We start from the raw sequence: 25,757 nt of genomic DNA, 5'->3' as shown, positions 1-25,757 counted from the left end.
TGTCAACCTCCCATCCCAACCATCCCATCTCTCCCCCTCAAGACTTCGCAACACTTGGACAGCCCTGGAGATGTGTAGCAGTGTGAGGGGGGAGCTTTGTCCGCCCCGGAGCCCCCTTCGTGTTCTTTTCCGGTGGGTTCGAGGGGCACCAGGCCTGCGGCGTCCGAAGCAGAAGACCAGTCATCCTGGATGTGTCAAGCTCAACGGACCAACCTCGTTTGCTGCTGCGAACGGGTCCCCTCGGTACGCAGTAAAGGAAACATGGGGGGGGAGTTGATAACGGCTCTCTTGCCCCCCACACGGGATCTGAGCTGTGTCTTTGCCCATCCCAAGGTCCATGGGCGACTATCCAGCAAAAGCACTCGACTTGTGAGAGACCACGCTTCCATTCCCCTCATCAAAATTCATATCCGGGAGTCTGATAAAACCTATCGTGCCCGCCCGGTGCGGCGACTTGGCGACCCTGGGGCCTGCCGGTATCGAATGCAACATCGACCCCGTCCATCTAACACGGCTACCACGTCTCGAAACCTGCATGGAGCTGTGAGTACCACTGGCGACAAGCGGCATAATTCGTCAAGGGTCCGGAAAAATGCGCACGCCAACCTCGTTGACGGCCTCCCTCGGCCTGCTGTGGATCCCCCTTACGTTGTCGGTGGCCGGCGTCGTCGCGGGAGCGGCGGACCAGCATGAGTTCTTTGTTGGGCGGGATGTGCACCTGTTCGCGAGACAGCAGCTGCCCGACCTCAGCAAAATCTCGACATGCGGAGTGGGTAGTCCATAAAAGCCTGGAGTGTCCTCCAGATCCACAAAGACTAACACTCGGAAACCTAGTTGAACTGTCTCGTTCAGGGCATCCAAGGAGTCGGATGTGACCTCACCAACACGACATGTTCCTGCGCCAGTACTGGGCTCGGTCAGCTAGTTGCGCCCTGCCTGTTGGCAAACTGCACAATGCAAGATTCTTTAGGTATATGATAAGTGATGTGGGGGGGGGGGGGGGGCTGTCGTGCTTGGCCGTGTTAGAGATGAATGGTAATGCTGACGGGCACGTATATCAGACCTTGCAAAGCTCCAAGCTACGCAGTGTAACCTACCGCACGAGTCCCAGACGGCCAAGGTCCTGGCCATTCTCATCACGGTCTACACAGTCGCGGCTCTTGCCGTCGGCCTGCGGCTGCTTGCAAAGAACCTTGCAAAGACGTGGAACCTGGACGACGTACTGATCATCTCGGCTTTGGTGAGTACAGAAAAGCCCGACGTGCCCGTCGTCATGCTTTCCAGGCATCTGCGAGCTAAACACATTGCACTAGGTCATTGCCATTGCTCCCGTAACCTTTATCATCCTCAGTATGTTTGCCTTTCCTTCTTCTTTTGCTCTTAGAGTTCCGGCTAGGAAGAGGTACTGACAAGTCACAGTGGCAACCAAAGGGTTCGGCACGCACTTATACGACCTTGAGCCTGGCGGTCTGCTTGAGGTGTTACGGCTATGTGAGTAAAACAACTTCCTTTCCATGTAGCAGGGATATACGGAACAGGACTCTAACCACGGAGGCACAGTGTACGCCGCCGAGATCGTATACGTCTTCGTGCTGCTCTTCGCGAAGCTCTCCCTCGTCGTTTTCTACCTGAGAATCTTCACCGTGCGCAAGTTCCGCATCGCCGCCTACATCCTCATCGGGTTCCTCGTCGTCGGCCAAGTCGTCATCGGCTTCCTCACCATCTTCTCGTGCCATCCCATCGAGCTCTTCTGGAACCGGGACATCCACACGGGCGGCTGCCTCGACGTCAACCAGCTGGCCTACGCCAACTCGGCGCTCGCCATCATCCAGGACCTCATCATCCTCGCGCTGCCCATCGCGATGCTCCCGGGCCTGCAGATGAGCCGCAACAAGAAGATCTCGGTCGCCATGGTCTTCCTGCTCGGCTCCGTCGGCTTCATCTCCACCATCATCCGGCTGCAGGTGCTCGCCGTCTTCGGCAGCTCCATCGACCCCACGTGGGACTACGCCCCAGTCGTGTGGTGGACGACAGTCGAGCTCGGCGTCGTCATCGTCTGCGCTTGCGCACCCATGATCCGCAACCTCGTCGATAAGGTGCTTCCGCGGTTCGACCTGTTCACGAGGTGGACTTCGCCCAAGCCGTCCAAGGAGGGCAGCTCCCCATCCTCAAGCGGCGGCAGCAGCAAAGGCGGCGGCGGCGGCGGTGGTGGCGGCGGTAGCGGCGGCAGCGAGAGCCCGCACAAGATGGGGCGGTATCATAAATTTGGGCGAACCCACAGCCCGCCCCAGTTCAGCGACAACTACGTCCGCGACCATCTCACAGGCCCGCGAGGCCCGCCGGTGCCGCCCAAAGACCACCGCACGGTACCGCCAACCTACCGCAACATGTACGCGTACCAGGGGGGTTCGAAGCAGCCCAAGGCGCTGGAGCCCCCGCCCTCGCCGCCGCAACCGTTCGACCTCTCCTGGAGATCGATGAACCCGTATGGAATCCCGAAAGAAAACCTCGAAGAAGGTGTCGGGAAGAAGAACTACAACATAGACATCGAGATGTTAGAACGCAAGGGACAAGGAGGGAGACGCGTGCTTGTGGAACACAGGGAGCTCTGAAGGGCCGCTGCGGGGAGTGCAATCAGCGACGATGCCATGACGTGTCAACGGCATTGTGTAATTCTTAGATCCGTTTAGATATCCATTTGGTTCAAGACTCTGCTTGGTCTGAGAAAACACTGCTCCTCTCCCGTTTGTTGCCGGAGTGAACTGGGCCGTCCGATCGGGAAGCTCTCCGAATCCCAATCGGGGCGGGGCCGGTCTCCACCCGGAACAGACCGGGGTTAAAAAGGCTCACAGTACTGATCACTTGCACGATAACATAGCATATCAAATACAATACCGCCAAAGCCTTAAATGACCGTAGTAGTTATCCCTCGAGTGAAATCTGGCAAAGAAGAATCATGCCACCACCCCGAAGATGGAGGACAATGCACAGCCGGCTAGAGCATGTACACGCATCATGCAGCCGCATATCCTCCTGTATCCATCCGCCTAAACGACCTTGAAGCACGACTCACAACACCAGCTTGGACATCGACAAACACCAAAAGCCCGAGCACCAGCATTGACACTGTCCGCTTCGGGTTGATTTGCCACTCCTCCCGCCGTTGCATCACCCGCTAACCCCAAAGGAGCCCTCCTCCGAGCGTCCATATGGCCGAATCCGGACAGAAGCCCGCGTTGCATCTTCGCCTCCTCACACAGCCGTGTTGTGAAAAGTTGAAACAATGGGCGCACTCTCGGTCTCTTCAAGGCAGCTCGTTGCGCCGCTAGGCCTCGCCTTCACCCTCACTCTTGGTCTCTTGGGGATTCCCTCGGCGGTTGGATGCGGCGTCGAGAGTGGTCACCAGCGGCATGGCGAGCCCAAGCTGCCACAAGGTGATGCGTCAACTCTGGGATACCCGACGGCCGTCATCCCGCCGCTGTCGATGATGGATGACGACGACGACGACGACGGGATCGATCTCGTCACGCGAGTTCGCTGGATGCGCGAGGCGAACCTGGCCCTTCCCGATCCCTGCCCGTTCGGCGCTTTTGGGGCCGTCGTCGTGAACCACACGGTCGGGGGTCCAGGGGAGCTGGTCTGCACTGGCGCGAACGGCAATCAGGTCTCGGGCAACCCGACTCTCCATGGTGCGGTCCCCCCCCCCCCCCCCCCCCCTTTTGTTTTTTTTCCCCTTCGTCCCAAGTCGATGAATATCTCTTTTATTTAAACTTTCTGGACGGCAGTTGACCGTGAAACCAAACCAGGGGAGATGGCGGCCATCAACAACTGCTCCGCGCTCTTCGTCGACCCGCGGGGCTCGTACCGGATGACGCCGGCCGAGGCCCTGGATGCATTCGCCGACCTGACCATCTACACAAACGCCGAGAGCTGCCCCATGTGCGCGTCGGCAATCCGTTGGGCCGGCTTCGGCGGGTACGTCTACGGCACGAGCATCGATGTTCTCGTCGACATGGGCTGGGGCCAGATCCGCATCGGCTCCCGCCGCGTCTTCGAGCTGTCCGCCGACCTGCCCTCCCGGACGAGACTGGTCGGTCCGGTCCTTTCCAATGAGACGGACGTCTTCTTCGGCTGGCAGTTCAATCCAGATGCACCCTGCCCGCGGGGCTGCTCTCGGGACCGGGATCAGGGCGTATGCCGTCCTACGTGAGGGGTCACGACTCACGGGAGGGGGATGGGCTTGGCTCGTTTGGGATTATGCAATGATGAGCCTCCACTCCCCCCTCCGACTGAAGCTAGTGCCACGGATGCTACGGAAGTCAAGATGTTCGTGGAACGGGGTTCTCAGTGGAAAACCGCCTTTAGTCTCAACCCATCGTCTATCGCCTGCCCTCCTTGTCCTTGGCCGTTGCTTGAATGTGGATTGAGTTTACTCGGCTGGAACTTGGAGGTGTTCACCGGGGCTTCTGTTGTCCCGCGACGACATCTTGCAGTTGCAGTAGAGGCAGGGAAGAGAAAGCAGAATAAGCGTGAAACGCACGAGCCGGAAACGTTCTAGATGCAATGGACGACGCGGCCGCAACATCATCTGAGACAAAATAAGGCAACACTATCGATCTGGACGTGGAAAGTCAAATAAGCCAGGAATAACTCTCGAACAGAGGGAACAGACCTCTCACATGGGCAGGTTCAATTTAAGACGTCCCTTGTCTCTTGGGTCTTGAGGTAGACGAGCTACCGTTACATGTTCTGCAGCTATCCCATTCGAGCGACAATTGTGTACATCGTTCACCTGTTGAACCGTGTCAGCTAGTCTTGGCATATCGTGAAAGACAAAGTCTCGAGGGGGGCACCTGGGGAGCATGAGCTTGACTTTAATACCGTGTTTCCGTGGAAGGAACACAAGACAGCGCGGTCCAGGCCTTGGGCTGCATGGCTCTCGAGCGTGGAGGTTGTCTATCGGACATCGTCCGAGAGACCAGGACAGGAGCTCCAGCCATCCACCAACGGAAGCAAAGACGGTTCGAAAGGTCCAGAGATCGGATAAGGTCTCTTGATGCGGAGTATGTGATGATCTTGGACCCATACTCCTGTAATTGATTCGGCAACGTTTAAGTCATTACATAGTGCAAGGTCATAACCACGCAGTTACTAACCGCATGACGATTAAAACAAAGACGGACTTCTTAAAACACACGAAGACACCGGCATTCGTGACCTGTACTACATAGTACCTGATTGCGTAGACCACCGGACGAAGCTTGCTTCACACGGGTTTCGATAAGACGGGCCGGAGACGGCCCGTTTGTGCACATGGCATCGATTTACACTGCAGACCATACGCGGCTTTGCTACCTACACGCGTCACACGGCTTAGCAAACATCCGCAAAATGCACCACTTGCATCAGAGTCCTCTCAATGGCCGTGTCACTTTGCTGGCTTTACAAAGTTTCAGTCAGATCGGTCGTTCCCGGCCAGCTTGATGTGCCGTGTAGCAGAGGTCGAACGACTAACGGCGGTGTATTTGTGGAAATGTTATGCCAGTTCTGTAGCAGTCATTAGAATTGTCAACTGAAGCAGTTTCAGCATCTAACTAATACTAGAATTCAGGACGGCAAGCCTCACGCGTCGCCGCACCGTTCAAACATCCAGCCAAGACGAGGACAGCAGTTGTCGAATTTGGCTCGCTCAATAAACAAGTCCACGGAGGACTGCATAATGTGGCTTGTGAGCTGCCAAGGGTTGTTAGTCTCAACGACTTGAATATCTATAGGTGACGCCTTTTTTTTTTTTTTTTAGAATTCGAAGTTGTTCCTATGAAGATATATATGCTAACCCCTGGTCTCCCGCACTCAGTTTTGTTAGATTGTCTCACGCTGAGAAACCCCGTCTCTATCCGGCCGCCTTCGTCTGCTGCATACGCACGTGAGAATCCCAAAGATGGCGTGATTGGACAATTGGTGCTCCGCATGCTGACTCGTGTCCAACACATGTCTTTTCCCTCTCATCATACCACTCACTCTCTGTCAACGCAGAGTCGTCATTCCGCTCTTCCACGTTTGTCGCAGAGACGCGCAACCGTTGCCCAAGATGACTATGGTCACTCAATCCACACCGCCGACACCCCAGTCGGACCTGAAAACGGTCGTCGAGAGTCGGACCCGGGAGTGGCACTTCCACATCTACTTCTTGCTCCAGTCGCCCCAGGAGACGGCCGCCGCGCTCGCCCTCCGTGATGCCGTCCTGAGGCTGCGCCGTGATGGTAGGTCGAGCAGGCGGTTATTGGGGTTTTACGATGTGGAATGTCAGTTTTGGCTGACGACTTCCTCTAGGCGCCTTCGTGGCCGTCCCGCTGTTCAGGGTGAACGAATATCCCATCGGCCCGCATCCCGCGGGATCATACGAGAGTACGTGAAAACGAAATCCCCGGGAGAAATCGGAGACCGATGTCGATGGGGGGGCGTCTGTCGCAAACCAGATGTTTGCTTCTGTATAACTCATGATCAGAAAGCTGACGCGACGTAGTCTGGGTACCGGATTCCTCGTTTTCCGATGTTTTCTTCTACTTGGCAGCAAACCGAGGCAACCTAAGGTGAGATTGCATTCTAACCCAATCTCAAGTGCCTTTAGCTTCACTCAACTCTGAAGTCACTTCTGAAGATTCAAATTGGGCGGTTTTTTCGTTGTTGTCCTCCCTCATCTAACATGTAATACGTTCAAGTGTCCTCGTCCACCCCTTGACTGTAAGCCAACGGCGGGATCATGAAACCCGGAACGCTTGGATGGGTACCCCCTGGCCCATTTACTTGGACGCTTTGCCGGTGGATGGTGAGCTTCCGCTTCAATACCCCGAGCTCGGCCTGGGCTGGTCCACGTCGCCCGAGCAGGAGGTCTCCCTTGAGGAGAGACGCAAGAGAGGCGCGGAAGTCGAGGCTTTGCTGGCCCACGATCCAGAAGCTGCCCCCGCTCCTGAGGATTAGTAGAGAGAAGAGAGGGAGAAACAGAGCCTAACTTCAAACGGTTGTGGAGGTTAGAAACGAGTGGTGGGTGGTTATGTGATCAAGCCGATAAGAAACGGTCAAAACACGAAAACAGCGAGTGTTTTTTTTTTTTTGTTGATGGGCCTTTCTGACTTTGCGTAACCCATGAGGTATTGCGACCGATGAGACTACGATGCACACATCCGTAAAAGATCTGGGTGACGTCCTTTTGACACACTTCTAGCAAGCTGTACGATCATGTCATGACACCGTTTCCAGGCCGGCTCGACTAGAGTTTCCCAGCAAGTACGGCATCGAGACCCGTTATCAGATCACCAGGTCCATACAGTCTGTGCTCGCAGGCGGCCTGCAGAATCTGTATGAGGGACCACGGTGGCCCGGCCGTCGGGTATCCCGTCCTGGTCGTACAAGGGCAAGACATCCGAAATGCATGGACTATTATAAGACAGACGTTGTGGTCCAAAAGTTGACTTTGAGCTCATTCGTGTATTCGCTCCAAGGATAGTCTTGAACCCCCCGAAGGTATGGTTATACTACCTGCAGACTTTTGAAGTGCTGCTCGACTAGCAGGCCAGGAATCTGGACCATAGCTAACACGACATGTGACCCTAGGTGAACAGACCGCTACGAAGCAACAGTCAACCATGAAGCCGGCCGTGCTCATCGCCGCCGCGGTGCTCACTCGCGTATCGCTCGCGGTCTTCTGCGCCGCGTCCGCGTACCTCGGATCGGGCCGCCCCGGGAGCTGCACCGGGCAGAACCTGGGCCACGGGAACCTGTCCCGGCCCGGCGTCAGCGAGTGTTTCACGGCGATCAACGGCGCCTGTGCCCTGGTCGTCAACAAGCAGAGCGGGAGGGGTTGTAACTGCTCCGTCAACTTCTTCTCGGGAGGTGACTGCAACCGGACCTCGGTGGGCACGCTGGCGTGTAGCAGGATCGGCGCATCGTTGAAGATCAACTTTGATCACTTCAACATTCGTTGTTGAACCGCGCATGTAGGTTTTCAAGGTGACACTCACGGCTCTTGGAGATTCTTCTGCTGATACGGGCAAAGAAGATACGCCGGTATGAATTGCATTCGTCAAGTCATCAGTGTGACAAGGTCAAACTGCCGATAGAATTATCCTATAAAGCATGCTGCTTGAATTGGGTATATCATAATTTCGATTCAGTCATATTCGTTTAAGAAATGTTTCTTATTAAGATACAAGGTCATCCCGCTCACCAGGGATACCGACGGACCTCGTCCTCCTTCTCCAAGTCCAGCCCCTGGGCCACCTGCTTCTGATGCTCCCTGTCGAGGTACTCCAAAAGGACCGTCTCGTACTTCTCCCGTCCCTTGTAATTGGCCACGGTCTCGTCCCAGCTGCGGATAGCGCTCGCCAGCCTGCCCGGGACGTAGTCCTCGGCAACAAGCTCCGTGACGGGGTGGAAGTAGGTGCGGATGGTAAAAACGATGGCCCCGGTCCGGGGGAGCCGGCGGAGGGACTGTCTCTCAGAGCGGAAGTAGTGGTGCTCGACGGCCCTGTTCTTCTCGGCCGTGCTCCAGCTGACGACGGGGCTGTCTTCGTGGCCGATGCTCCAGCTCCACGGCAGCGCGTCGTCGACCTGGATGAAGTAGTTGTTGCGCGAGTAGATCTGGTCGCGGCGGAGGCGCCGGAAGAAGCTGGCCATGCCGGTGTGCAGCTTCTCCCGGTAGTGGGGGACGTCGCCCGAGGTGTGAATCTCCTCGAGGGACATGCCGAACTTGTCGCCCAGCCGCCAGAAACCCGCGAGCAGGATGGCGCCGGCGAGGAGGTAGTATTGGCCGTCCGGCCGCTCGATCATGATGGCGAGGTCGTCCTGCACGAGCCTGGCGGCGATGGCCATGGGATCTTCTTTGAGGGGCGACTCGGTGATGTCGAAGGACTCCCCGGACCATATGTTGTCGATCCCGACGGCGGTGCGTTTGAAGAGCGTTGGGTACCGAGCGGGCAGATACTGGACCAGCTCTTCCAGGAGCTCCATGGCTGCCGGGTAGGCCTCAGGGTCCGTCCCCACACACTTCTCGCCCCTTTCCTGGATCCGAGTTGCCTTGTCGGCGTGGAACTTGGGAAACTGGTTGTCGAGCTCGATCCATTCGTGCGGCTGGATGGAACGGAGACCCATCGTGACGTTGTACTTGGGCCCATATCGAAACGCGCGGTAGGGAAGTGGCTTGGTCTTGTCGATGGACCAGTCAGGGTAAGGGCTTGGGATAGGCATCTGCCACGAGTCGGATTCCTTCTTGGACTTTTCATGGCTTCTTGTTGATGGCTTGTTGCTGAAAGGAGTGCTTTTGTTCCGTCGCAAGGTGCCGAGCGATCGCGAGAGAAGGGCTGCGGAAAAGAGGGCGAGAAGTCCGATAAGCAGCTTCCATGCCTCTGAACTGAGGAGAGACGTGACCGAGCGAATCATGATTAATGGGGGTTTACAAGGTAAAACCTATCTACGCAAGGTTTGGAAAAGAAAAAACCGTCGTTCTGGCAGAATAGAAAACAGGCTTTTTTTTTTTGGGAAGGGCGTGGGAAGTTGAATTTCATTATCACTCTTGACTGGATTCTTAGCAACGACTACTCATTAGGATAAGGCTTCACGTAAAGCGGTACTCCCTACAGCCAGAGACCGTAAATCATCCGTATCTCTTCTCCAGACTTGTTCCCCGCATGATCGGCTGCTTTTTGGAAACGGATCCCCCCCCTGCCAGACCAGACGGTCCCGAGATGGACCGGAGCACTTGGCCGGATGAGGAAATTTTACCCTATCGACCATTGATACCCGTCCGTCAACGGTCCAATGTTCCAGTGAAACCGAACCTTGTAACCAGACGTCTTTGATTTCATCATCGGGGGAGGGGTTCAGGGAATTACTCAAAGTGGTAATTCGAGGCAGCTCATTGAATCCAGGTTACTGAATATATATATATGTTAGGCCACACGAGCTTCATGTAATCGAACAACTATTGTATGCCCACCATTACAGATTCATATCTTACAGCAAAGTCTCACAATACCAGCCAGGCTAAATTCATTCATTTCAAGCCCCTAGACATCATCTTCAAAATGGCCGCCTTCCAACACTACGCCAAGGCCCAGTCGACCTTCCAAATCCCCCTTCTCGCGGGCGACAACGCCTACCTCGGCGACGTCTTCTCCAGCGACGAGACGAGCCCCGAAAAGCCCGTCTCCTCCGGCCTGTTCCGCCTCACCAAGGGCGAGCCGCTCACGTACACGTACAAGTACGACGAGATGAAGATCATCCTCGAGGGCGACTACACGATATCCGACGAGACGGGCCAGAAGGTCGAGGCCAAGCCCGGCGACGTCTTCTACTTCCCTAAGGGGTCGACCATCACCTTTACAACAACCGACTACGGCCTGGCATTCTACGTCGGCCAGCGGAAGAAGAGTGATTTTTGATGGCGTCGCGTTGCAGATGCTGAAAGAAGTGCATCATGAGGACTATCATACTCCTTGATTTAGTAACTCCATCAAGAAGAAGAAGACCAGACGAACAGATATCAATGAACAGTAACAATATAAAGCAACAATGATGAAGACGTGATGCCAACGACTTTTGTTCATAAAGCCACGCTCACCGTTGAAGCCATCCTGAACGTCCCATATACCGCTCCAATTCGCCCGACCAACGCCCAAAAACCTTTCCCATTCAGTTCAGCATTATGTGTAAACACCAGAAACATTCGTAACTATCCAAACATTGATCGCAAGTCGTTATCTTCCATGACATCGATCCAGTGAACCGTCGGCGATCCGATGTCGTTGTCGTACGCCCTCCAGATGGACTGGACAAGCTCCTTAGCCACCACGACCGGCGTCGGGGGCAAGCTGCTCTCCAGGATGCTCAGGCGCCTCATGACGAAGTGCCGGGCGCTGCCGACGTCGAGGGTCATGTTCGACATGGAGCCCTCCCGCGCCGGCGCGTCCGCCATCTGGCTGATGTACAGCGAGAGGTTGTGCGAGTCGAACAGGGGCGGCGGGCTGACCATGTTGGAGCCGGTGCCGCCCATTAGGTCCTGCTGGAGCGAGCCGAAGGCGGCGAACATGTCCGAGGCCGCCGGCGCGTCGTGCCTCAGCCCCGTGCTCGCCGAGATGTACAGCAGCGGCTGGATGACGCGGGTGCCCGACGTCGCCGGAATGTGCTCGAGCACCTTGACCAGCCGAAGGGCCAGGGGGATGATCCACTCGTCCCACGGCACCGAGCCGCTCTCGGTCATGGGCGACTCCGCGGGGAGCCGGAGCGAGACCAGGTCGGGGAACGTCTGGTACAGGTGCAGGAGGGACGAGAGCCTGTACGCCTCGGCGACCCGGGCGAGATGGGAGACGGGGGTCGAGCTGTCGCCCGTGTCGACTTCGGGGCTCTCCGAGGGGAACTCGAGCTCCAGCAGCTGCTCCTCGAGACGCTGGGCGCCGATCAGGTCCTGCAACGCGTTGGAAAAGTACTTTTGGGGGTCCATGGCCTGCCGGAGACGGTGGCGGGCCGTCCGGCAGAGGCGGATGCACTGGGCAAAGAGGCGCGTCGTGAGGGTCGACACCCCCGTCCACGGATGGGGCGAGCGCTCTTCCGTGAGCTGGAGCTGGGACTCCGGGTGGTCGTCGTCGGCCTGCTGGTCCAAGGGCTCGTCGTCGCGGACCACGGACAGGAGCATCTCGCAGTACGCCAGGCTCTTGTTGAAGAAGGACAGCATGTCCTGGTTCGCGGTCGAGAAGACGGCCGACTGCGCGTTGAGCCGGCGGATGAGGGACCGGGCCTCGCGGAGGAAGGGCAGGCCGTAGAGGCGCGAGTCGATCCAGCAGACGGTGGTGCCGAGGCAGAAGAGCGAGAAGAGGAGGCCGGTCGGGACGGCGCGGTGGTCGGGGCGGGCCTTGACAACCTGCAGCTCGGCCTGGATGAAGTCGGTCGCCCGCTGCATGAGCCGCAGGGCCGACTGCCGCATGCTGGGGAGGCGCGAGGCGAGGAATGCGGCCGACATACTCTCGAGGGAGCTGCACACCGTCGCCGAGGTGCGCCACAGGTCGATGGCGATTTTGCGGTTGAGGTTCGTGTTGGAGTCGAAGCCGGACCACGCCGGGCAGACCTGTTCGAACCAGTTGATGACGAAGGCCGACGAGGTGTCGGCGAGGCCGGGCGTCAGAGAGTAGGGGGCGAGTTGGTTCTGGTGCTGTTGTTGCTGGCGTTGGCGTTGATCGTTCGTTGTTGATGATGATGAGGGATCGGGTGGTCGCACCAATGTGTTTGCGGGTGTACGCCGAGGTGAGATGGGCGGCTCTTCGACTGCTATCCGTGATATCTCCTCCAGGCCATCGTCGCTCCTCCGATCTATCGTGGTGTCGTTCCCATTGCCCTGTCTTTCTGCCTCTTCTCGGGCGGAGGTCCTGGAAGACGAAGAGGACGACGAGATCGAGTACCGGTCTCTCGCAGAACTGGTATCGGACGAGCCGGAACTCCCTCTCTCAGCAGGAGACCGGCCCCCGGACACATGTTCAGCAGCGGGCCGCCTCGATGAGCTCTGCGCGGCGTTGAAGTCTTCAAATGTCAAGTCTTGGAGGACGGGTTGGTGCTTGAACGACCACCTCAGGCCCTGCGCGAATCCTCCGCACTTGATTCCCTTGCGCGAGCACTGTTGGCACGCGGGCCGCGTCTCGTCACATTTCAACTGCGCCACGGACGAACGAACGGTCAGTTACTTCGCGGTCCGCGGACTACCAGGGTCCGACGTAGTTACGTGGAAGATTTCCGACGTACGTGCTTGGCTTTGCAAGTGACGCACCCCGATCTCGACCGGGGGCTGAGGCCGGTTCTGGTTTTGGCGGAAGACCTGGGCTTCTTCGGCGGTACCATTGAACTCTGCTCGGTCGGATGGGAGAGCGTGGAAAAGTGGACGATGGCGGTCTCTTGTCTCTGTTTGAAGAGCGTGAGGCGCAACAAATACACAAACCCGAAGAGGAGGTGGCTGTTTTTGTTGAATGCAATCAAGTCTCTCTCAGTCACCGGTTATCGGCCCTCATCGTGATCGGATGGGGAGAGGGTTCATTCATATTGGTAGCGCGGCCAGTCTGCAGCGGTGCATAGAAACGCCGGGGGGGGGGGGGGGAGGAGGGACATGTTATGACGCTGTTTGTAGCTTAGGACATATTGGCTGGCAGATGATAAGCCGACAACATCGTTGATTGGCCGCAGGGACGCGTTAAAGGGTCAGAGTGCTTCAAATAGACTCCGTGGTTATCCTTGCCATGGGATAACGGTAGACCGATGCCGCATGGAGTCAGGTTGGGGTTCGTATCAAGTCTGGATGATCCCGGGAGGAGTAGAGGAGCATGGGCGACAACTCCTGTTTTACACAGCACTCAAGTCACTCATCCATCGTCTTGACAGTCGACCTCTTGCTGTCACCAGTATCAGAATGCACATAACATCCAGGTAGGGAGGGTATGCTGTGGTATCAAGCAGTTGATGTTGGTTAAACATTTGATCGTGTTCACAGCAACCCCCTTGAGAAACACTAAGCAAGAGATAGGGAATCCCGAGATCCCGTGGACTGCCCCCTCATCTAGCCCGGAGTCTCGGCGATAAGAAAGCCAGGCCGCTATGAGAGACGGGGGGATTCGAGGAGTTCCAGGCCAGGATAGAGCGGTGATCGCCCCGGTGTACCCCGCATTATGCAGGCATCCGGTCCAATGATGGACTGGTTATTGTTCTTTTATCTATCCCCTGTGCGTGCCGGGAAAGGCGCTGCGGGAGCACCGCTGGGAGATAAGACAGATGAAGTGGCGTTCGCTGGGTTTGCAACAGGGGGGGGGGCAATGAGGGTGGTTCGGTTGATGCATGCCACAACGGTCTCACCGGAGGTTCTTCACAAAAGACTCATCGAAATCGATCAAGACTTGGGGCCACAGGAACTGATGATTCTTCAACGCTAACATTGTTATAGGAACTGAACTGCATTGCCTATGGAGACATGGACGGAAGTCCCGTCGCCCAAACCACCATGTCCATGTCCCTGTACCCCGCATTCTGCTATTCCTCTTCCGTCACACATACCACGCTCTCCGTCGATTTACGTTGTTTCCATTAGTAAAGGAATATTTCCCCATTTTGCATCAATCTGGGGGGTGGTGGTGGGTGGTGTCTTGGGGTCGAATCACTGAGACGAGGCGTTGCATCTCGGCAGCGTCAATCATCCATCTCCAGGAAACACGGGGGGGCCGACGTGGCAAGCGCTTACTTACCACGGTAGCGCATTCGAAAGCACATGTTGAACGACACATTAGTCAAATGGTGAAACTGACGAGTTACACCAGTTGGTGGATTGGCACGGTTTCCCTTATAACAGGCCTCCTCTTATTACGTTGTACAACTCAACTACGTTGGATGACCTTTCCTCTTCACTCCACAGTCCACTTTCTCTCCCATCCCCTGAAAAAGGGAGCCTCGGGCAAGGTATGTACGTCCCAGTCCCTCTCAATGAGGCCGTTTTCGACCTGGTACTCCTCGTACGCCCTCAACGCCGGCTTCGCCACGTGCTCCACATGCCATGTTCCCTTGTACTTGATGATGTTTTCCTTGCCTTCGTTGAGAACCTTGAGCACCAAGGAAGGAATGTACGGTTCATCTTTGAAGTCCGTCAGCGGGGTAAACAGGGCCTTGAAGTTGAAGACGACGGCGCCAGACAGCGGGAGGCGGCGGAGGGTCTGCCAGTCGACGCGCAGGTAGACGTCCTCTGGCCTCAGATCGGGGTTCTGGCACTCGCGATGGGCGAACCCGGGGTGTTCAGACGGCAGAAACAGAGGCTGGCCCATCTCGAGGCCCCACGACCCCCTCTGAATCGGCTTGTTCGTCGTCATCTTGGTGAAGAATCTGCACCCCCCCCCCCCCCACATCAGATCAGCAACGCGCGAGCTCTCCCAACTTCTAGATGCACAATCAAACTTACCGGTCCATGCTGAACTCCATCTTCTCCTTGTAGTCCGGGACGGCCTTGTGTATGCCGGGGAGTCCCAGGCCCATCTTTTCACTGATCTTCCAGCCGACGGACGAGCATACCACGCCGGCCCGCAGCACGTAGCGCCCGGTTTCGGGATCGCGGATCATGATGCCAAAGTCCTCGGGCACGTTGTCCAGCAGCGCAATCGGTGGCTCGATCTCCGAGAGGTCGGTCGTGGTCCCCAATATCTTGTTGACCAGCACGCTGCCGTCGCGCTGGAACTGGTTGGGGTACCGCGCGCAGATGAACTGGAAGACCATCTCCACAAGCTCTTTGCAGGCTAGCTCGGAGCCCGGCAAGGCTGCGAGGACACCCTCGCCGTTCTTGGCGTAGAGATCCCGGCGCTCGGCGATGCGGTCCCTGTACGTGTTTTCAAGCTCGATCCAGAAGTCCGTGTCCATCTTTGACAACGCTTATAAATATGACAACGGTGCGTGTGAGTTCGAATTCGTGGCCGTGTGGAGGAAGGAGCATGGAGAAACTTGGACTTACACATGGTCTGGTGGTAAGCCCATCTGAACGGCCGATACGGACGCGGGACGGCTTTGTCAATGTCAAAGTTCTTCAGAGGCGATGGCAAAGGAACGCCAGAGAGCGTCGCGTAGTCGGGGAAGTCACCGAGGGACTTGATATCGGCGACACTGAAGCCGCTGAAGTTGAATTCTTCGGGGTCTGCGGTGCGGTAGTCGGCGTCCAGCTTCAGGATGGGCTTCCGAGATGCGGCCAGGTCGACCTCAGTGACGTTGGCATATTGGGGTCCCAGCTGGGCTAGTGTGGCTCGCTGGGATGGCGGAAACGAGTTCACATAACTTGGCCCTTCCTCAGTCTTCACGGATGGTTTCTCGGCCTGCTGCTGGTGGCTGAACGAAGGGGCGCGGTTGAATCTCTGAAAGACCTTGCGGCTGTCGACAAGAGCACTGATGAGATAGACGAGACCACCTGTGAAGGCAACGATACCGAGGATGGTGGTGACAGCCTGGTAGCCTCCAGTAGTAAAATTAACGGGTTGCAACATCATGAACTAGTAGTACGTGCTACACACAAACGCAAATAATGACTTGGCAACGAACGCCTCTCTTGTGCTTGTCCCAGTCGGGTGAAAGCCGTGGGATAAGTATCCACGACTCATGAAATCAAACACTGTCCACCAGATGGATCAAGTCACCAAGTCATCCATCCTTCCTCCTCTCCGCCTGAGACATTACATCACGTTACCGTCTGAATACACTGCGTAAGTACAGACGGCCACATCGTACACACACCCCTCGGAAGCGGAAAGATTATACGGACCGAACTCTAACAACCCGGCGCGATCGAGCCTAACCCTTTTTGTTAAATCTACCCGGCCACTGTCTCTGCTCGCCAATGATACCGCGATAAGAAGAGACACATGGACTTTGGGCGCGGGATGTGACCCCGCTCGATGACGACCCCGTCCCCTCCTCTCCTCTCCGGTTGTTTGTGTCCGCCGCCCCTTTAGGCTCTTCAGGCGGAGGCCGCAGCCACCATGCGGCCCGGACGCTGTCATGGTTCCCTCGCATTAGTCCGTTGCTGAGCCCGAAACCCCAGCCGGTAGGATGATTGGACGGGGTATGATACCGTCTATTTACTCCTTTCATGTGAAGTGTATGTGTTTGGGGTCGTCGATCTGGACGAAAATGCCATTCAATGTTGCCCCCTCCCCCCCCTAATTGGATAGGGTTGAACGTCCATTTGCAGCAGTCCGGCCCGGTGGTGACGGGTGAACAGGCGAGTGGACGAACGTACTGATGCTCCCTTGCATTCCTCCAGCATATGCCCATGGCTTTGTGCCAGGGGACCTAGCTCGATGCCTCCCGGTCGATGTTGTAAGATAGTCCAATCCTGTTCTGTCTCAGTCTCGTTGAGCTCGGGAGGCCAATCATTGACCTTGTTCTTATCTGGATATCAGAAGGTTGATGGGAGCCAAGACAACGCGCGAATGTTGAATACTGCAACAGCGACAACTCAGTATCAAACCTCCTTATCTCAGGCTCGTGCCGGAGCACTGGGGCCAAGTGATAACTGCGACTGGCCCGGTAGCACTGGGCCATGGCTTGCGTTGAAGAATTCAAGATTTAAGCATATGATTCCCGGGCGCCTCCCATGTCTACGCGTGGCTGTTCGGTTCCGCGGTTCTGGTTCTTTAGTAGTCGACAACCTGTACAATAATCTACCGTCTATTGCACCCTGCATGCATCATGGCGGAAGTCATCCCGGTGACGGAGTTTCCAGACTATGCCGTCGACCCGACGGGCGGCAACCCCATTACACATGATCTCAATGCACCATACGATAAGGTAAGCGATGCTTGGTCGAGCCTCGAACATCCTGCTGTTACAGAGTTGTCTTTCCGCAAGTCCTGGATATTTTCTAATCATGTAAACAACGTAACAGGGCGACCTCTGCTGGGTCCTCGTGTGTACCATCTTGTGCTGGCAGATCACGCCGGCCATCGGCTTCCTCTACGCCGGGATGCACCGGAGGAAGGCCGCGTTGACAATGGTCCTACAATCTCTCTTTTGCGCTTCTGCCTGCGGCCTGCAGTATTGGATATACGGTGCCTCGCTCTACCAGTCCCGGACGACAAACCCGATCCTCGGCGACATGTCGCTTGCGGCCTTCCACAACATCCTAGCCTCCCCTTCTTTTGCCAACAGCGATGTTCCGGATATCCTCTGTAAGACGAGACGCCCCCCCTTTCAACGCGCTTCGAAAACTTCCCTCCCCTTGGCTGACAAGATGGATCGTCAGATGCTGCTTTCGGGTTCACTTTCGTGACGGCGACGGCCATGATCTTGGCCGGTGCCATGCTTGAGCGCGGCCGCCTCTGGCCGAGCATGTTTTTCCTTCTCTGCTGGACGACCTTCGTCTACTACGTGTAAGTCGCGAAATCCCCCACCACACGCTCCTCGGCAGAAAACACGAAAAGCACGTCATGCTGACCGCTCCCCCCTCCCCCCCCCCCAGCCTGGCCTACTGGGAATGGAACCCCAGCGGCTGGCTCTACAAGCTGGGTCTTTACGACTTCGCCGGGTCCGGCCCAGTTCACATCGCCAGCGGTTTCGGGGCTCTCGCCTGGTCCATGATGCTAGGCCCACGCATCGACGACAGCGGCAACGGCGGCAACGCGACGGAGAAGAGGAGGCGCGTCCCGCACTTCAAGGCACACAACCCGCTCCTCATGACCCTTGGAACCGTCCTGATCTGGTTCGGATGGTTCGCCTTCAATGGCGCCAGCACGGCGAACCTCAGCCTGCGGTCCGTCTACGTTGTCGTGAACACCAACTTCGCCGCCTGCGGTGGTGGCGTCACTTGGGTCTTGCTGGACTACCTCTATATCAAGAAGTTTAGCCTGGTTGGCTTCTGCTCCGGCATCATCTCAGGCTTGGTCGGGATCACTCCGGCAGCCGGGTTTGGTACGTGAAAGGCACCCCGTAACTGTCGGGGGGAAAGATTTCTCCAAACTTACAAAGTCAATCTTTTTCATAGTTCTCGTTTACGTGTCACCGGTGGTCGGCATGATCACCGCCGTCTGCTGCTTCTACACGGTCCGCTACCAGCACTTCCTCCGCGTCGACGACGGCCTCGACATCTTCGCGATCCACGGCGTCGGCGGCTACGTCGGCGACGTCCTGACCGGCTTCTTCGCCCACAAGATGGTCCCGGCCCTCGACGGGGTCAGCGGCGACACGTACGCGGGCGGTTGGTGGAACGGCAACTTCCGGCAGATGGGCCTGCAGCTGGCCGGCGCGACGACCTGCGCCGCCTGGTCCTTTTTCGTCTCGTGCATCCTGCTGTTCGCCATCAACAGGATCCCCGGGATGCACCTCCGCGCGAGCGAGGAGGACGAGATGCGCGGCCTCGACTTTGCGTACATCGAGGAGGCCTTCTCGGACTACGACGACGGCAGCCTGTTGATCCACAACGGCCAGGCTGTGGAGACGGGAGCTCCGGCGAGCTTTTCCAAGAGCTCGTAGGCCTATACCCTGGTCTTTGAGATTTTTGTTGCGTTTAGCATGATTACCGTAGGTGGAAGAGATCTTTTCCACGCAAACCAGATCTTCAATGGCAAAAACATGCATATTAAGGAAGTTACAGCGTTACAAGACCCTTGATCGGGGTGACTCGGCACTTATTCTAGTTGTTGATGCGCTCTCGGGTGTTTTCGTCTGCCCATGTGATGTAGTGCATCTCGGAACACAGGACGCTCTCTCTTTTGTTCTGTTGTTTGCTGGAATGTATTAAGGTCACGATATGTTTGTTACATTGTTGCCGAAACTGTACAAACGGTGTCTCAATCTTTACTTCTCGGCAGCATGATCTTCTATTCACCCAACACCTTCCAATACTCAAGCAACAGATTACAGAACGCCATATTGATGACGCCTAAATGATCATCTTCACAAAGACCACGGCCTTGGAGGCGTTGTGATCTGTTGTTTAGATGTGGTCGCCTCACCCAGCTGCTCACCTTGGGCTGGCCCAAGGGATGCAAGAGGCCAAGCCATACGTATTAGTATTCTACATGCCTAGGTATGCTGGCGACGATAGCCACCCTTTACTGGACTGCAAATGAACTATGACACTTCTATACTTAGGAACTAGAATTGGTCGATAACGACCAAACAAAAAAGCCCTAATTCATAAATCCCTATTCTCCACATTTTACTTAATGTTAACTTGTAAATTAGTACAAGCAAGTTGCATCGCAAAGTTCACCATGAACACGGGAGTTGTTACTTTTCAAACGAAGCGTGCTATTTTTAATCTGACATGGGTCAAATTCTAGACGTTCTCCTCGTCGGTCGTGTCCCCTACGACAACCGCCTCCTAAGGAGGTGGTCGCGACAGGCCAACAGCTACACAGGTTGCGAACACAACCCTTTTCCGAGGACTCGTGTCTTCACGACATGTCGTCTTCCCCGGATATTCTCACTGCAAGAGGTACTCGGGAGTCCTGCTGCCACCTCGTCCGTGTCTAGCTTTCCGAAGAACTTTCCAAACAAGGCACCTAGAGTCCTTGCGAGGACAACGTCGGCGCAGCCACTTCAGGGTAGAACATGGCCTGAAACCGTCGGTATCAACAAATGACACTGGTCAAGAACTCGCGGCGGCGGGAGAGGAGAGCACTTACATGGATGGTCCCCGTGCCGCTCCAGGTGAACTCGGTCTGGCCACATGGCTGCGGACTGCCGCAAAGCTCCACCTTTGAGAGGTAGCTTGTCCAGGACCAGACCATTCTAGAACATCGGATTGTTGTTTGCGCGCGTATCAGGCCATTGGATCATTGCATCCCAGTGCTCGACCAGTTTGTCGTCCTCGAGGCGATAGATGTCGATAAATCTCCACTCATGCCCTTCCATTTCGTAGCGTGTATGGAGAATGACAGTATCGCCCTCCGCGACCACATGCTTGAACTCGATCTTTTGTTTCTTGACTCCTTGCGAGACGAGCTTTTGTAAAAGTTCTTTTACTCCCGCAGGGCCATCAGCAATTGTTGGATTATGTTGAACGAAATCATGGCTCATGTAGTCGTCCACCGCCGAGGCGTCCAAATCACCAAAGATTCGTTGGTAAGCGTCAGTGACGATCTCTTTATTCTTTAGGTTCATTGCGAAGGTTGTTGAGAACAAGGAGAGCAGAATTGATATGGAGAGCGTTACGACTTGATTCGGTCTTCCTCTTCCTTTAAATGCTCTTGCGGTGAGTTCAGTCTCGCCATATTTTCACTTTTGAATTCTGCTTAGCTATGGAATCCCCAGGGCGGTGATATGGCGCTTAGCTGAGCATGTGTGATGGATTTCTCAGCGGAACTTAATTCATCCCGGGTCATCACTAAGGGTGGTGTATCCGGGGTGTACATTGTAGATACTTAATATAATCAATGAGCAGCAAATGCATTTCCTAGCTCCATACTGTTTATTATACTTACTACGTTAGCCAAGGCAAGAAACTCTGTTACAAAGCACAACAAAAGCTGATTAGCTGGAAGGGGCCGCCTTACATTGTACAGTCCAAACTAGTTCGTTTCAATCTCATCCGCCAAGCATCAAACTCCATTCAATGGTTTTCAGATGTCTGTCTACTCTTGACTCAACCGGCAGTTCGATTTCCATCTACTAAAATTATCTGATTCCTTGATCTGCTATTGGACGGACTAGTTCCGATTGGTATCGGATGTTCAGATTTTAAGACAGCTTCGCCCCCCAGGTGTTTTTAATGTTCCACTCCGTTGAAGGTTTTTACTAGCCGGTTACAAGAATCATGCTGAATTTACCTGTACTTTTCTATTTGCCGAGTAATGTCGGCCCGTGTAATACTGTTAGATCAACGCCTCTGTCTGATTGAATGGCTGCTGAGAAGCAGTAGAACCGATCACCTTCGGAACTTATCCCATTAAAATAACGGAGCTAGTAAACGATTGGAATCTGTCCCTTGGAAGGCAATACTGTACTGGCCTGAGATGTGTTTTACTAAGCAACGAATGTATGATTACCTAGTTAGTTTCAATCAAGCGAGGGTTTCCCTGGTTCTGCCCTTCCAGACGTCAAGGATCAGGATGCTAAGAAAGATTTTGTGCTTCTGCTACTTCGGAAGTTTTACATCTAAAATTCCTTTGGATAAGAGGGCTATCAAATACGACAAACACAAATCATGATATATTCTCCAACATGTTGCTCGAATACGGAACAAATAGACGTCCTCCATCTACAAGCAGGTGGAGCCGCCTCCGCAGTGCTCCTCGCACTGCGCCCGCCACTCTCTGCCGCCGAGGCCGTGGAAGGTGAAGAACCCTTGCCCATTGTTATAGACGGCGTAGCAATGCTATCGAAAAATTCGGGGTTAGTCAATGGAGACAGTGGAAAGTGACTGCCGTCTAATACTCACACCCTCTTTAACCTGAGAAAAAACGGTATCCTCGCGACCCCTGGGCTTATTGAAGTAGACACCGGCTTCATCGTAGCCGTTGCAGGCCCGGTTGAGGCATATTTCGTCGCCCGTGTTGCACCTGCAGCCGTGGTGCTCGTTGGCGGCGGCGCTGGGATGCGGTTAGTAAACGGTGGTGGCCTTGGATGGGATGTAAACACATACAGGAGGGGCAGGAGGACTGCGATGATAAGCTTGGTGAAATGCATCTTGTAAAGAGTGACTGTGTTGCTGTTTTGCAAATGAATGTGGGGGTTTGTAAAGATAGTCGAGAGTCGGTGTTGATCTTCAAGTCCAGGACATTTGAGCTCGCTTTACATATTTTATATATCCAAAGTCGCAGTCCGGATCCCGCGGCCGCGACTCAGTAGCCAGAAAAATACTCCCAATAGGGTAATACTGTTTGATTTCAAACTCTATGTCTACTCCGTCTTGGACGAACTGAGATGAAACACACTATACGGAGTGTTGCAGGTAGAGTATATGTTCTGCTAGCTGGTAGCCTAAAGTCTCTCTCGTGCTTCATCTGCTCGCACCGCACGACAGGGCTGGGCGCAAAAAGACCCAGAATTCGAAGGCGCAGCAAGGCTGAATTGAGAATGCCAAGGCCGCTGGGTCACTTATATCAGTGTTGAGACAGGCTACCATCTGCCGCAGGATGTGATTTGTGTGTGAATTTGCCGACAAACCCTACCTTGTCCCAGGCGGAAGTGTCACTGTACAAGAATGATCGTATTCCATCAATTTCGAATGGTCTAATTCCATCGGGTACAAGTCTGGCTTCAGGTAGATGAACGACCAGCATGGGTCTGTGACTCTCATAGAGGGAAGAAGTCACCAGCCGATGACAGTAACCTAATAAGCGTATGGCTCAAAGACGGCGTTCTTGCCCCTGAGACCTCCAGCCAACTTTGGTTTCTATCTAGCACGAGTATTTTGGCCAAGACATGAGTTTGGTCTATTTGTGCTCTCAGTACTACAACCCAGCCTAGGTGGCGTTCATATCGATGGACTATTCCTAGGTCGAGAATCGCTACGCGTACTGCGTTAGCAACCGTGCAACATGGCGGATGCCTCTGGAAATATCCGGCCACACATGTTGAAGTTCCGAGTGCACATCACAGAGTGTGTTAATCAAGTAGCCTTGATGAGTACTCATGTCCCAGGACCACATTTTTAGAAAACTATCTCGCACATTACATATCAAACACATAAACAATATAGATCAAAGACAAACTTTCTGTCAATTCGAGCCAAGTTGATAGTTGATTTGGGAGAAATACTTACGTCATCATCTCAGTTGTGACGGGAAAGATGCTGGAACTGGTGACACAATCTCAGACTGATTAGTCAGCGTCCCCGAAAGATCGATATCTCAAAGTCGCCCCATCAAACTGCATACTTATGCTAGTAAGCATGCTCAAGACCCGATAGGTTGAATTAGGAACACAGGGACCACTTGGTGTGCCGGCGAAAGCGAATCTCTCATCAACACCAACATCAACATCTCCATCGGACACGTCACAACCACCTCAGCCTTCTATAACCCTTCACTATAATAACAATGGGTTCCCAGGCCGAGAAAAAAGTCAGACCAAAGAGCTACCTGCCCATCATTAACAAGGTCGACAAGTATGTCAACGTGCACCTTAACTCAGGCAACTCGTTAGTCGTCACTGAGTACTGACCGAGCCTCAGCGTCCCCTTGGACTTTGATTTCAACACGCTCTACAAGCTCATGCTTCCCAATGACACCAGGACGCATGGCTTCATGCTCGAGCAGACTGTTGAGCGCCTCCCCTGGACCGCGGACTTCCACGTCGACCACGACGAGCGCAGGGTGCGCCTCCTTGACACCGCGGCCAAGGACGGCGAGGCGGACCCCGGCAGAGCCTACACGGCGGCGTTCCAGCGCGTCGTCGACGCCGCCATCGCGTCCGACGCGTTCCCTACGCTGAACAAGCTGCACAGCGAGCATTTTCGCATCCTCGGCGCCAACCACTTCGTCTCCATCGAGAGGTTCCCCGCGCCCCTGTTCGGCATCTCGTCACGCGGCGCCCACATGACGGCCTACGTGAGGACGGTCGAGGGGGGTATCAAGATCTGGGTGCCGAGACGGAGCGCCCACCTGTTTACGTTCCCCGGCCTGCTCGACACGACCGTCGCGGGTGGCGTCAAGGCCGAGGACTCGCCGTTCGACTGCATCGTCGCCGAAGCCGCCGAGGAAGCGTCGCTGCCGGCGGACTTTGTCCGGGACAAGGCCCTCGCCGTCGGCGCCGTGACGTACGTGAGCATGAACCGCCAGAAGGGCACCTTCTTCCCGACGGTCCTCTACGTCTACGACATCGAGCTGCCGGAGTCGATCAAGCCGAAGCCCGGCGACGACGAGGTCTCGGGCTTCGAGCTCATGACTGTCGATGAGGTCGTAGACGCCATGCTGGAGGAGCGGTTCAAGCCCAACTGCGTGCTCGTGATGCTCGACTTCTTCATCCGCCACAACATCATCACGCCGGACAACAACGACGAGTACCTGGACATCGTCACGAGGCTGCGGCGGCACCTGCCGGTACCCACGAGCAAGGAACATTAACAACGGATGATTTGAGGCCACGACAGGAGCCATGCATGAAATACCCGCGGGCATTGAGATACAAGGTCTCCATCTAGAGCCCGTTTTGTTTTGCAGCTCTATATTCTACATGGACCATCTTGGTCGATTCCATGTGTCTATGCATACTAGAATAGCGCCTACCGGGCATTCTAAAGCTTCTTACAAAGTCTCGTGTTGTACTCAATCCCCTCCCAGTCCTCCGTGCCGGGGATCGCAACGGCGTAGAAGACGCCCTCGGGATCCCACTTCTTGCGTAGGTCGAACAGCGTCGGGTAGAGAGGGCCCCAGAAGGCGTCTTGCCAGTTTGGCTGGAAAGGGTCGGCCTGTTTGCGTTGATGTCAGCTTAGCACCCTGTTTTATCCAACCCCTCACCCCCCCTCACCCCCATATGTACGAAAGCCATCCGACAGCGGCCCAACTCACCTCGTTGACGTAGGCGCACCCCTCGGGCCCGGCCTGGCGCAGGGCCTCGTCCTGGATGTTAGTCAAGACACCCCACAGGTCTGCCTTGGTCTCGAGGCTGGCGCCGTAGGGGACCGGCAGGAAGGAGATGACGAAGTCGGTGGCGTTCCGGAAGGCCGGCCGGGTAGCGCTGTTGGCCTCTAGCCATCCGTGTCCGGCGTTCTAGCTGGGCGACCATGACGTGTCAGTATTCTTCATCTCGGACGATGAGGACATGTAGAGATTCTGTTTGTGGGCAAGAGTTAGAATTAGGGGTGGGAAGCGCACGTACAAGTGTCCGACGATAGCGCCGCTGTTTTGCAGATCCTCGCGGGGGCTCACGACGGTCCGGAAGGCATCGACGATCTGGTCGTTGCGCTTGTCGACGTCGGCGTGGCTGAACATCCAGCCGCCGTTGGCCAGGTGCGTGCCCGCCTGCTCGCGCAGGAACAAGTCCGTGTAGAGGTCGTAAAAGGTGTCGAAGGCCTTGGTCGAGGACTCGAAGGGGACGCCGTTGGAGCGGAGCTCGTCGAGCAAGGGCCGGAGGATGATGTCCAGCTCGGCCTGGGTCTTGCCGACGGCCACGAAGGGCTGTACCTCAAGGTCCACGTGGGAGAGGTCGTAGTAGACGTGTTGTAATTAATCAACAACGTATAGAACGATTAGAAATCAGAATGTCTTCCGAGGCACAATCCCACGTTGATCATGATGGCCACTTGCATCTCCCCGCAG

At 55.4% G+C, this 25,757-nt stretch overlaps 12 protein-coding genes across 12 annotated transcripts; 7 read left to right on the top strand and 5 right to left on the bottom strand.

The window, feature by feature from the left end:
- Nucleotides 1–592: 592 nt before the first annotated feature.
- Nucleotides 593–2,612, top strand: CDEST_04512 (Putative extracellular membrane protein, CFEM; the record flags this gene model as incomplete). The annotated part of the gene is made up of 6 exons (XM_062920671.1): nucleotides 593–769; nucleotides 835–970; nucleotides 1,062–1,240; nucleotides 1,314–1,350; nucleotides 1,420–1,491; nucleotides 1,561–2,612. 6 exons carry the CDS (start codon nucleotides 593–595, stop codon nucleotides 2,610–2,612), a joined length of 1,653 nt encoding a protein of 550 aa, XP_062776722.1.
- A 648-nt stretch (nucleotides 2,613–3,260) lies between these two features.
- On the top strand, nucleotides 3,261–5,098 carry CDEST_04511 (Putative cytidine and deoxycytidylate deaminase domain, cytidine deaminase). Its single transcript, XM_062920670.1, has 2 exons — nucleotides 3,261–3,689; nucleotides 3,807–5,098. Exons 1-2 carry the CDS (start codon nucleotides 3,284–3,286, stop codon nucleotides 4,208–4,210), a joined length of 810 nt encoding a protein of 269 aa, XP_062776721.1. The 5' UTR covers nucleotides 3,261–3,283; the 3' UTR covers nucleotides 4,211–5,098.
- Nucleotides 5,099–6,091: 993 nt separating this feature from the next.
- CDEST_04510 (Putative Dopa 4,5-dioxygenase, DOPA-like superfamily) lies at nucleotides 6,092–6,981 on the top strand (the record flags this gene model as incomplete). Its single annotated transcript, XM_062920669.1, has 4 exons — nucleotides 6,092–6,263; nucleotides 6,334–6,408; nucleotides 6,527–6,593; nucleotides 6,723–6,981. 4 exons carry the CDS (start codon nucleotides 6,092–6,094, stop codon nucleotides 6,979–6,981), a joined length of 573 nt encoding a protein of 190 aa, XP_062776720.1.
- Nucleotides 6,982–7,646: 665 nt separating this feature from the next.
- Nucleotides 7,647–7,988, top strand: CDEST_04509 (uncharacterized protein; the record flags this gene model as incomplete). Its single annotated transcript, XM_062920668.1, has 1 exon — nucleotides 7,647–7,988. One exon carries the CDS (start codon nucleotides 7,647–7,649, stop codon nucleotides 7,986–7,988), a length of 342 nt encoding a protein of 113 aa, XP_062776719.1.
- A 235-nt stretch (nucleotides 7,989–8,223) lies between these two features.
- On the bottom strand, nucleotides 8,224–9,438 carry CDEST_04508 (Putative hem-dependent oxidative N-demethylase, alpha subunit; the record flags this gene model as incomplete). The annotated part of the gene is made up of 1 exon (XM_062920667.1): nucleotides 8,224–9,438. The coding sequence occupies one exon, from the start codon at nucleotides 9,436–9,438 to the stop codon at nucleotides 8,224–8,226; it is 1,215 nt and encodes a 404-aa protein (XP_062776718.1).
- A 644-nt stretch (nucleotides 9,439–10,082) lies between these two features.
- On the top strand, nucleotides 10,083–10,439 carry CDEST_04507 (Putative acetate kinase EutQ, rmlC-like cupin domain superfamily, rmlC-like jelly roll; the record flags this gene model as incomplete). The annotated part of the gene is made up of 1 exon (XM_062920666.1): nucleotides 10,083–10,439. The coding sequence occupies one exon, from the start codon at nucleotides 10,083–10,085 to the stop codon at nucleotides 10,437–10,439; it is 357 nt and encodes a 118-aa protein (XP_062776717.1).
- A 2-nt stretch (nucleotides 10,440–10,441) lies between these two features.
- CDEST_04506 (Putative zn(2)Cys(6) fungal-type DNA-binding domain, fungal transcription factor) lies at nucleotides 10,442–13,098 on the bottom strand. The gene is made up of 2 exons (XM_062920665.1): nucleotides 12,787–13,098; nucleotides 10,442–12,697 (listed from the first exon to the last, which is right to left on the bottom strand). Exons 1-2 carry the CDS (start codon nucleotides 12,880–12,882, stop codon nucleotides 10,730–10,732), a joined length of 2,064 nt encoding a protein of 687 aa, XP_062776716.1. The 5' UTR covers nucleotides 12,883–13,098; the 3' UTR covers nucleotides 10,442–10,729.
- A 1,249-nt stretch (nucleotides 13,099–14,347) lies between these two features.
- CDEST_04505 (Putative hem-dependent oxidative N-demethylase, alpha subunit) lies at nucleotides 14,348–16,158 on the bottom strand. Its single transcript, XM_062920664.1, has 3 exons — nucleotides 15,518–16,158; nucleotides 14,975–15,437; nucleotides 14,348–14,898 (listed from the first exon to the last, which is right to left on the bottom strand). The coding sequence occupies exons 1-3, from the start codon at nucleotides 16,041–16,043 to the stop codon at nucleotides 14,427–14,429; spliced, it is 1,461 nt and encodes a 486-aa protein (XP_062776715.1). The 5' UTR covers nucleotides 16,044–16,158; the 3' UTR covers nucleotides 14,348–14,426.
- A 1,086-nt stretch (nucleotides 16,159–17,244) lies between these two features.
- On the top strand, nucleotides 17,245–19,023 carry CDEST_04504 (Putative ammonium transporter, ammonium/urea transporter; the record flags this gene model as incomplete). Its single annotated transcript, XM_062920663.1, has 5 exons — nucleotides 17,245–17,343; nucleotides 17,441–17,723; nucleotides 17,798–17,924; nucleotides 18,014–18,462; nucleotides 18,536–19,023. The coding sequence occupies 5 exons, from the start codon at nucleotides 17,245–17,247 to the stop codon at nucleotides 19,021–19,023; spliced, it is 1,446 nt and encodes a 481-aa protein (XP_062776714.1).
- Nucleotides 19,024–19,900: 877 nt separating this feature from the next.
- On the bottom strand, nucleotides 19,901–20,693 carry CDEST_04503 (Putative NTF2-like domain superfamily, SnoaL-like domain-containing protein). The gene is made up of 2 exons (XM_062920662.1): nucleotides 20,181–20,693; nucleotides 19,901–20,111 (listed from the first exon to the last, which is right to left on the bottom strand). Exon 1 carries the CDS (start codon nucleotides 20,656–20,658, stop codon nucleotides 20,287–20,289), a length of 372 nt encoding a protein of 123 aa, XP_062776713.1. The 5' UTR covers nucleotides 20,659–20,693; the 3' UTR covers nucleotides 19,901–20,111; nucleotides 20,181–20,286.
- Nucleotides 20,694–21,754: 1,061 nt separating this feature from the next.
- CDEST_04502 (uncharacterized protein) lies at nucleotides 21,755–22,182 on the bottom strand (the record flags this gene model as incomplete). Its single annotated transcript, XM_062920661.1, has 3 exons — nucleotides 21,755–21,871; nucleotides 21,935–22,085; nucleotides 22,139–22,182. The coding sequence occupies 3 exons, from the start codon at nucleotides 22,180–22,182 to the stop codon at nucleotides 21,755–21,757; spliced, it is 312 nt and encodes a 103-aa protein (XP_062776712.1).
- Nucleotides 22,183–23,455: 1,273 nt separating this feature from the next.
- On the top strand, nucleotides 23,456–25,739 carry CDEST_04501 (Putative NUDIX hydrolase domain-containing protein). Its single transcript, XM_062920660.1, has 2 exons — nucleotides 23,456–23,605; nucleotides 23,672–25,739. Exons 1-2 carry the CDS (start codon nucleotides 23,538–23,540, stop codon nucleotides 24,561–24,563), a joined length of 960 nt encoding a protein of 319 aa, XP_062776711.1. The 5' UTR covers nucleotides 23,456–23,537; the 3' UTR covers nucleotides 24,564–25,739.
- Nucleotides 25,740–25,757: the final 18 nt, after the last annotated feature.

Source organism: Colletotrichum destructivum, chromosome 3, assembly GCF_034447905.1.
Source record: "Colletotrichum destructivum chromosome 3, complete sequence".
NCBI lineage: Eukaryota > Fungi > Ascomycota > Sordariomycetes > Glomerellales > Glomerellaceae > Colletotrichum > Colletotrichum destructivum.
Note: the sequence above shows the minus strand (reverse complement) of the source record. Positions and strands in the feature narration are given on the sequence as shown.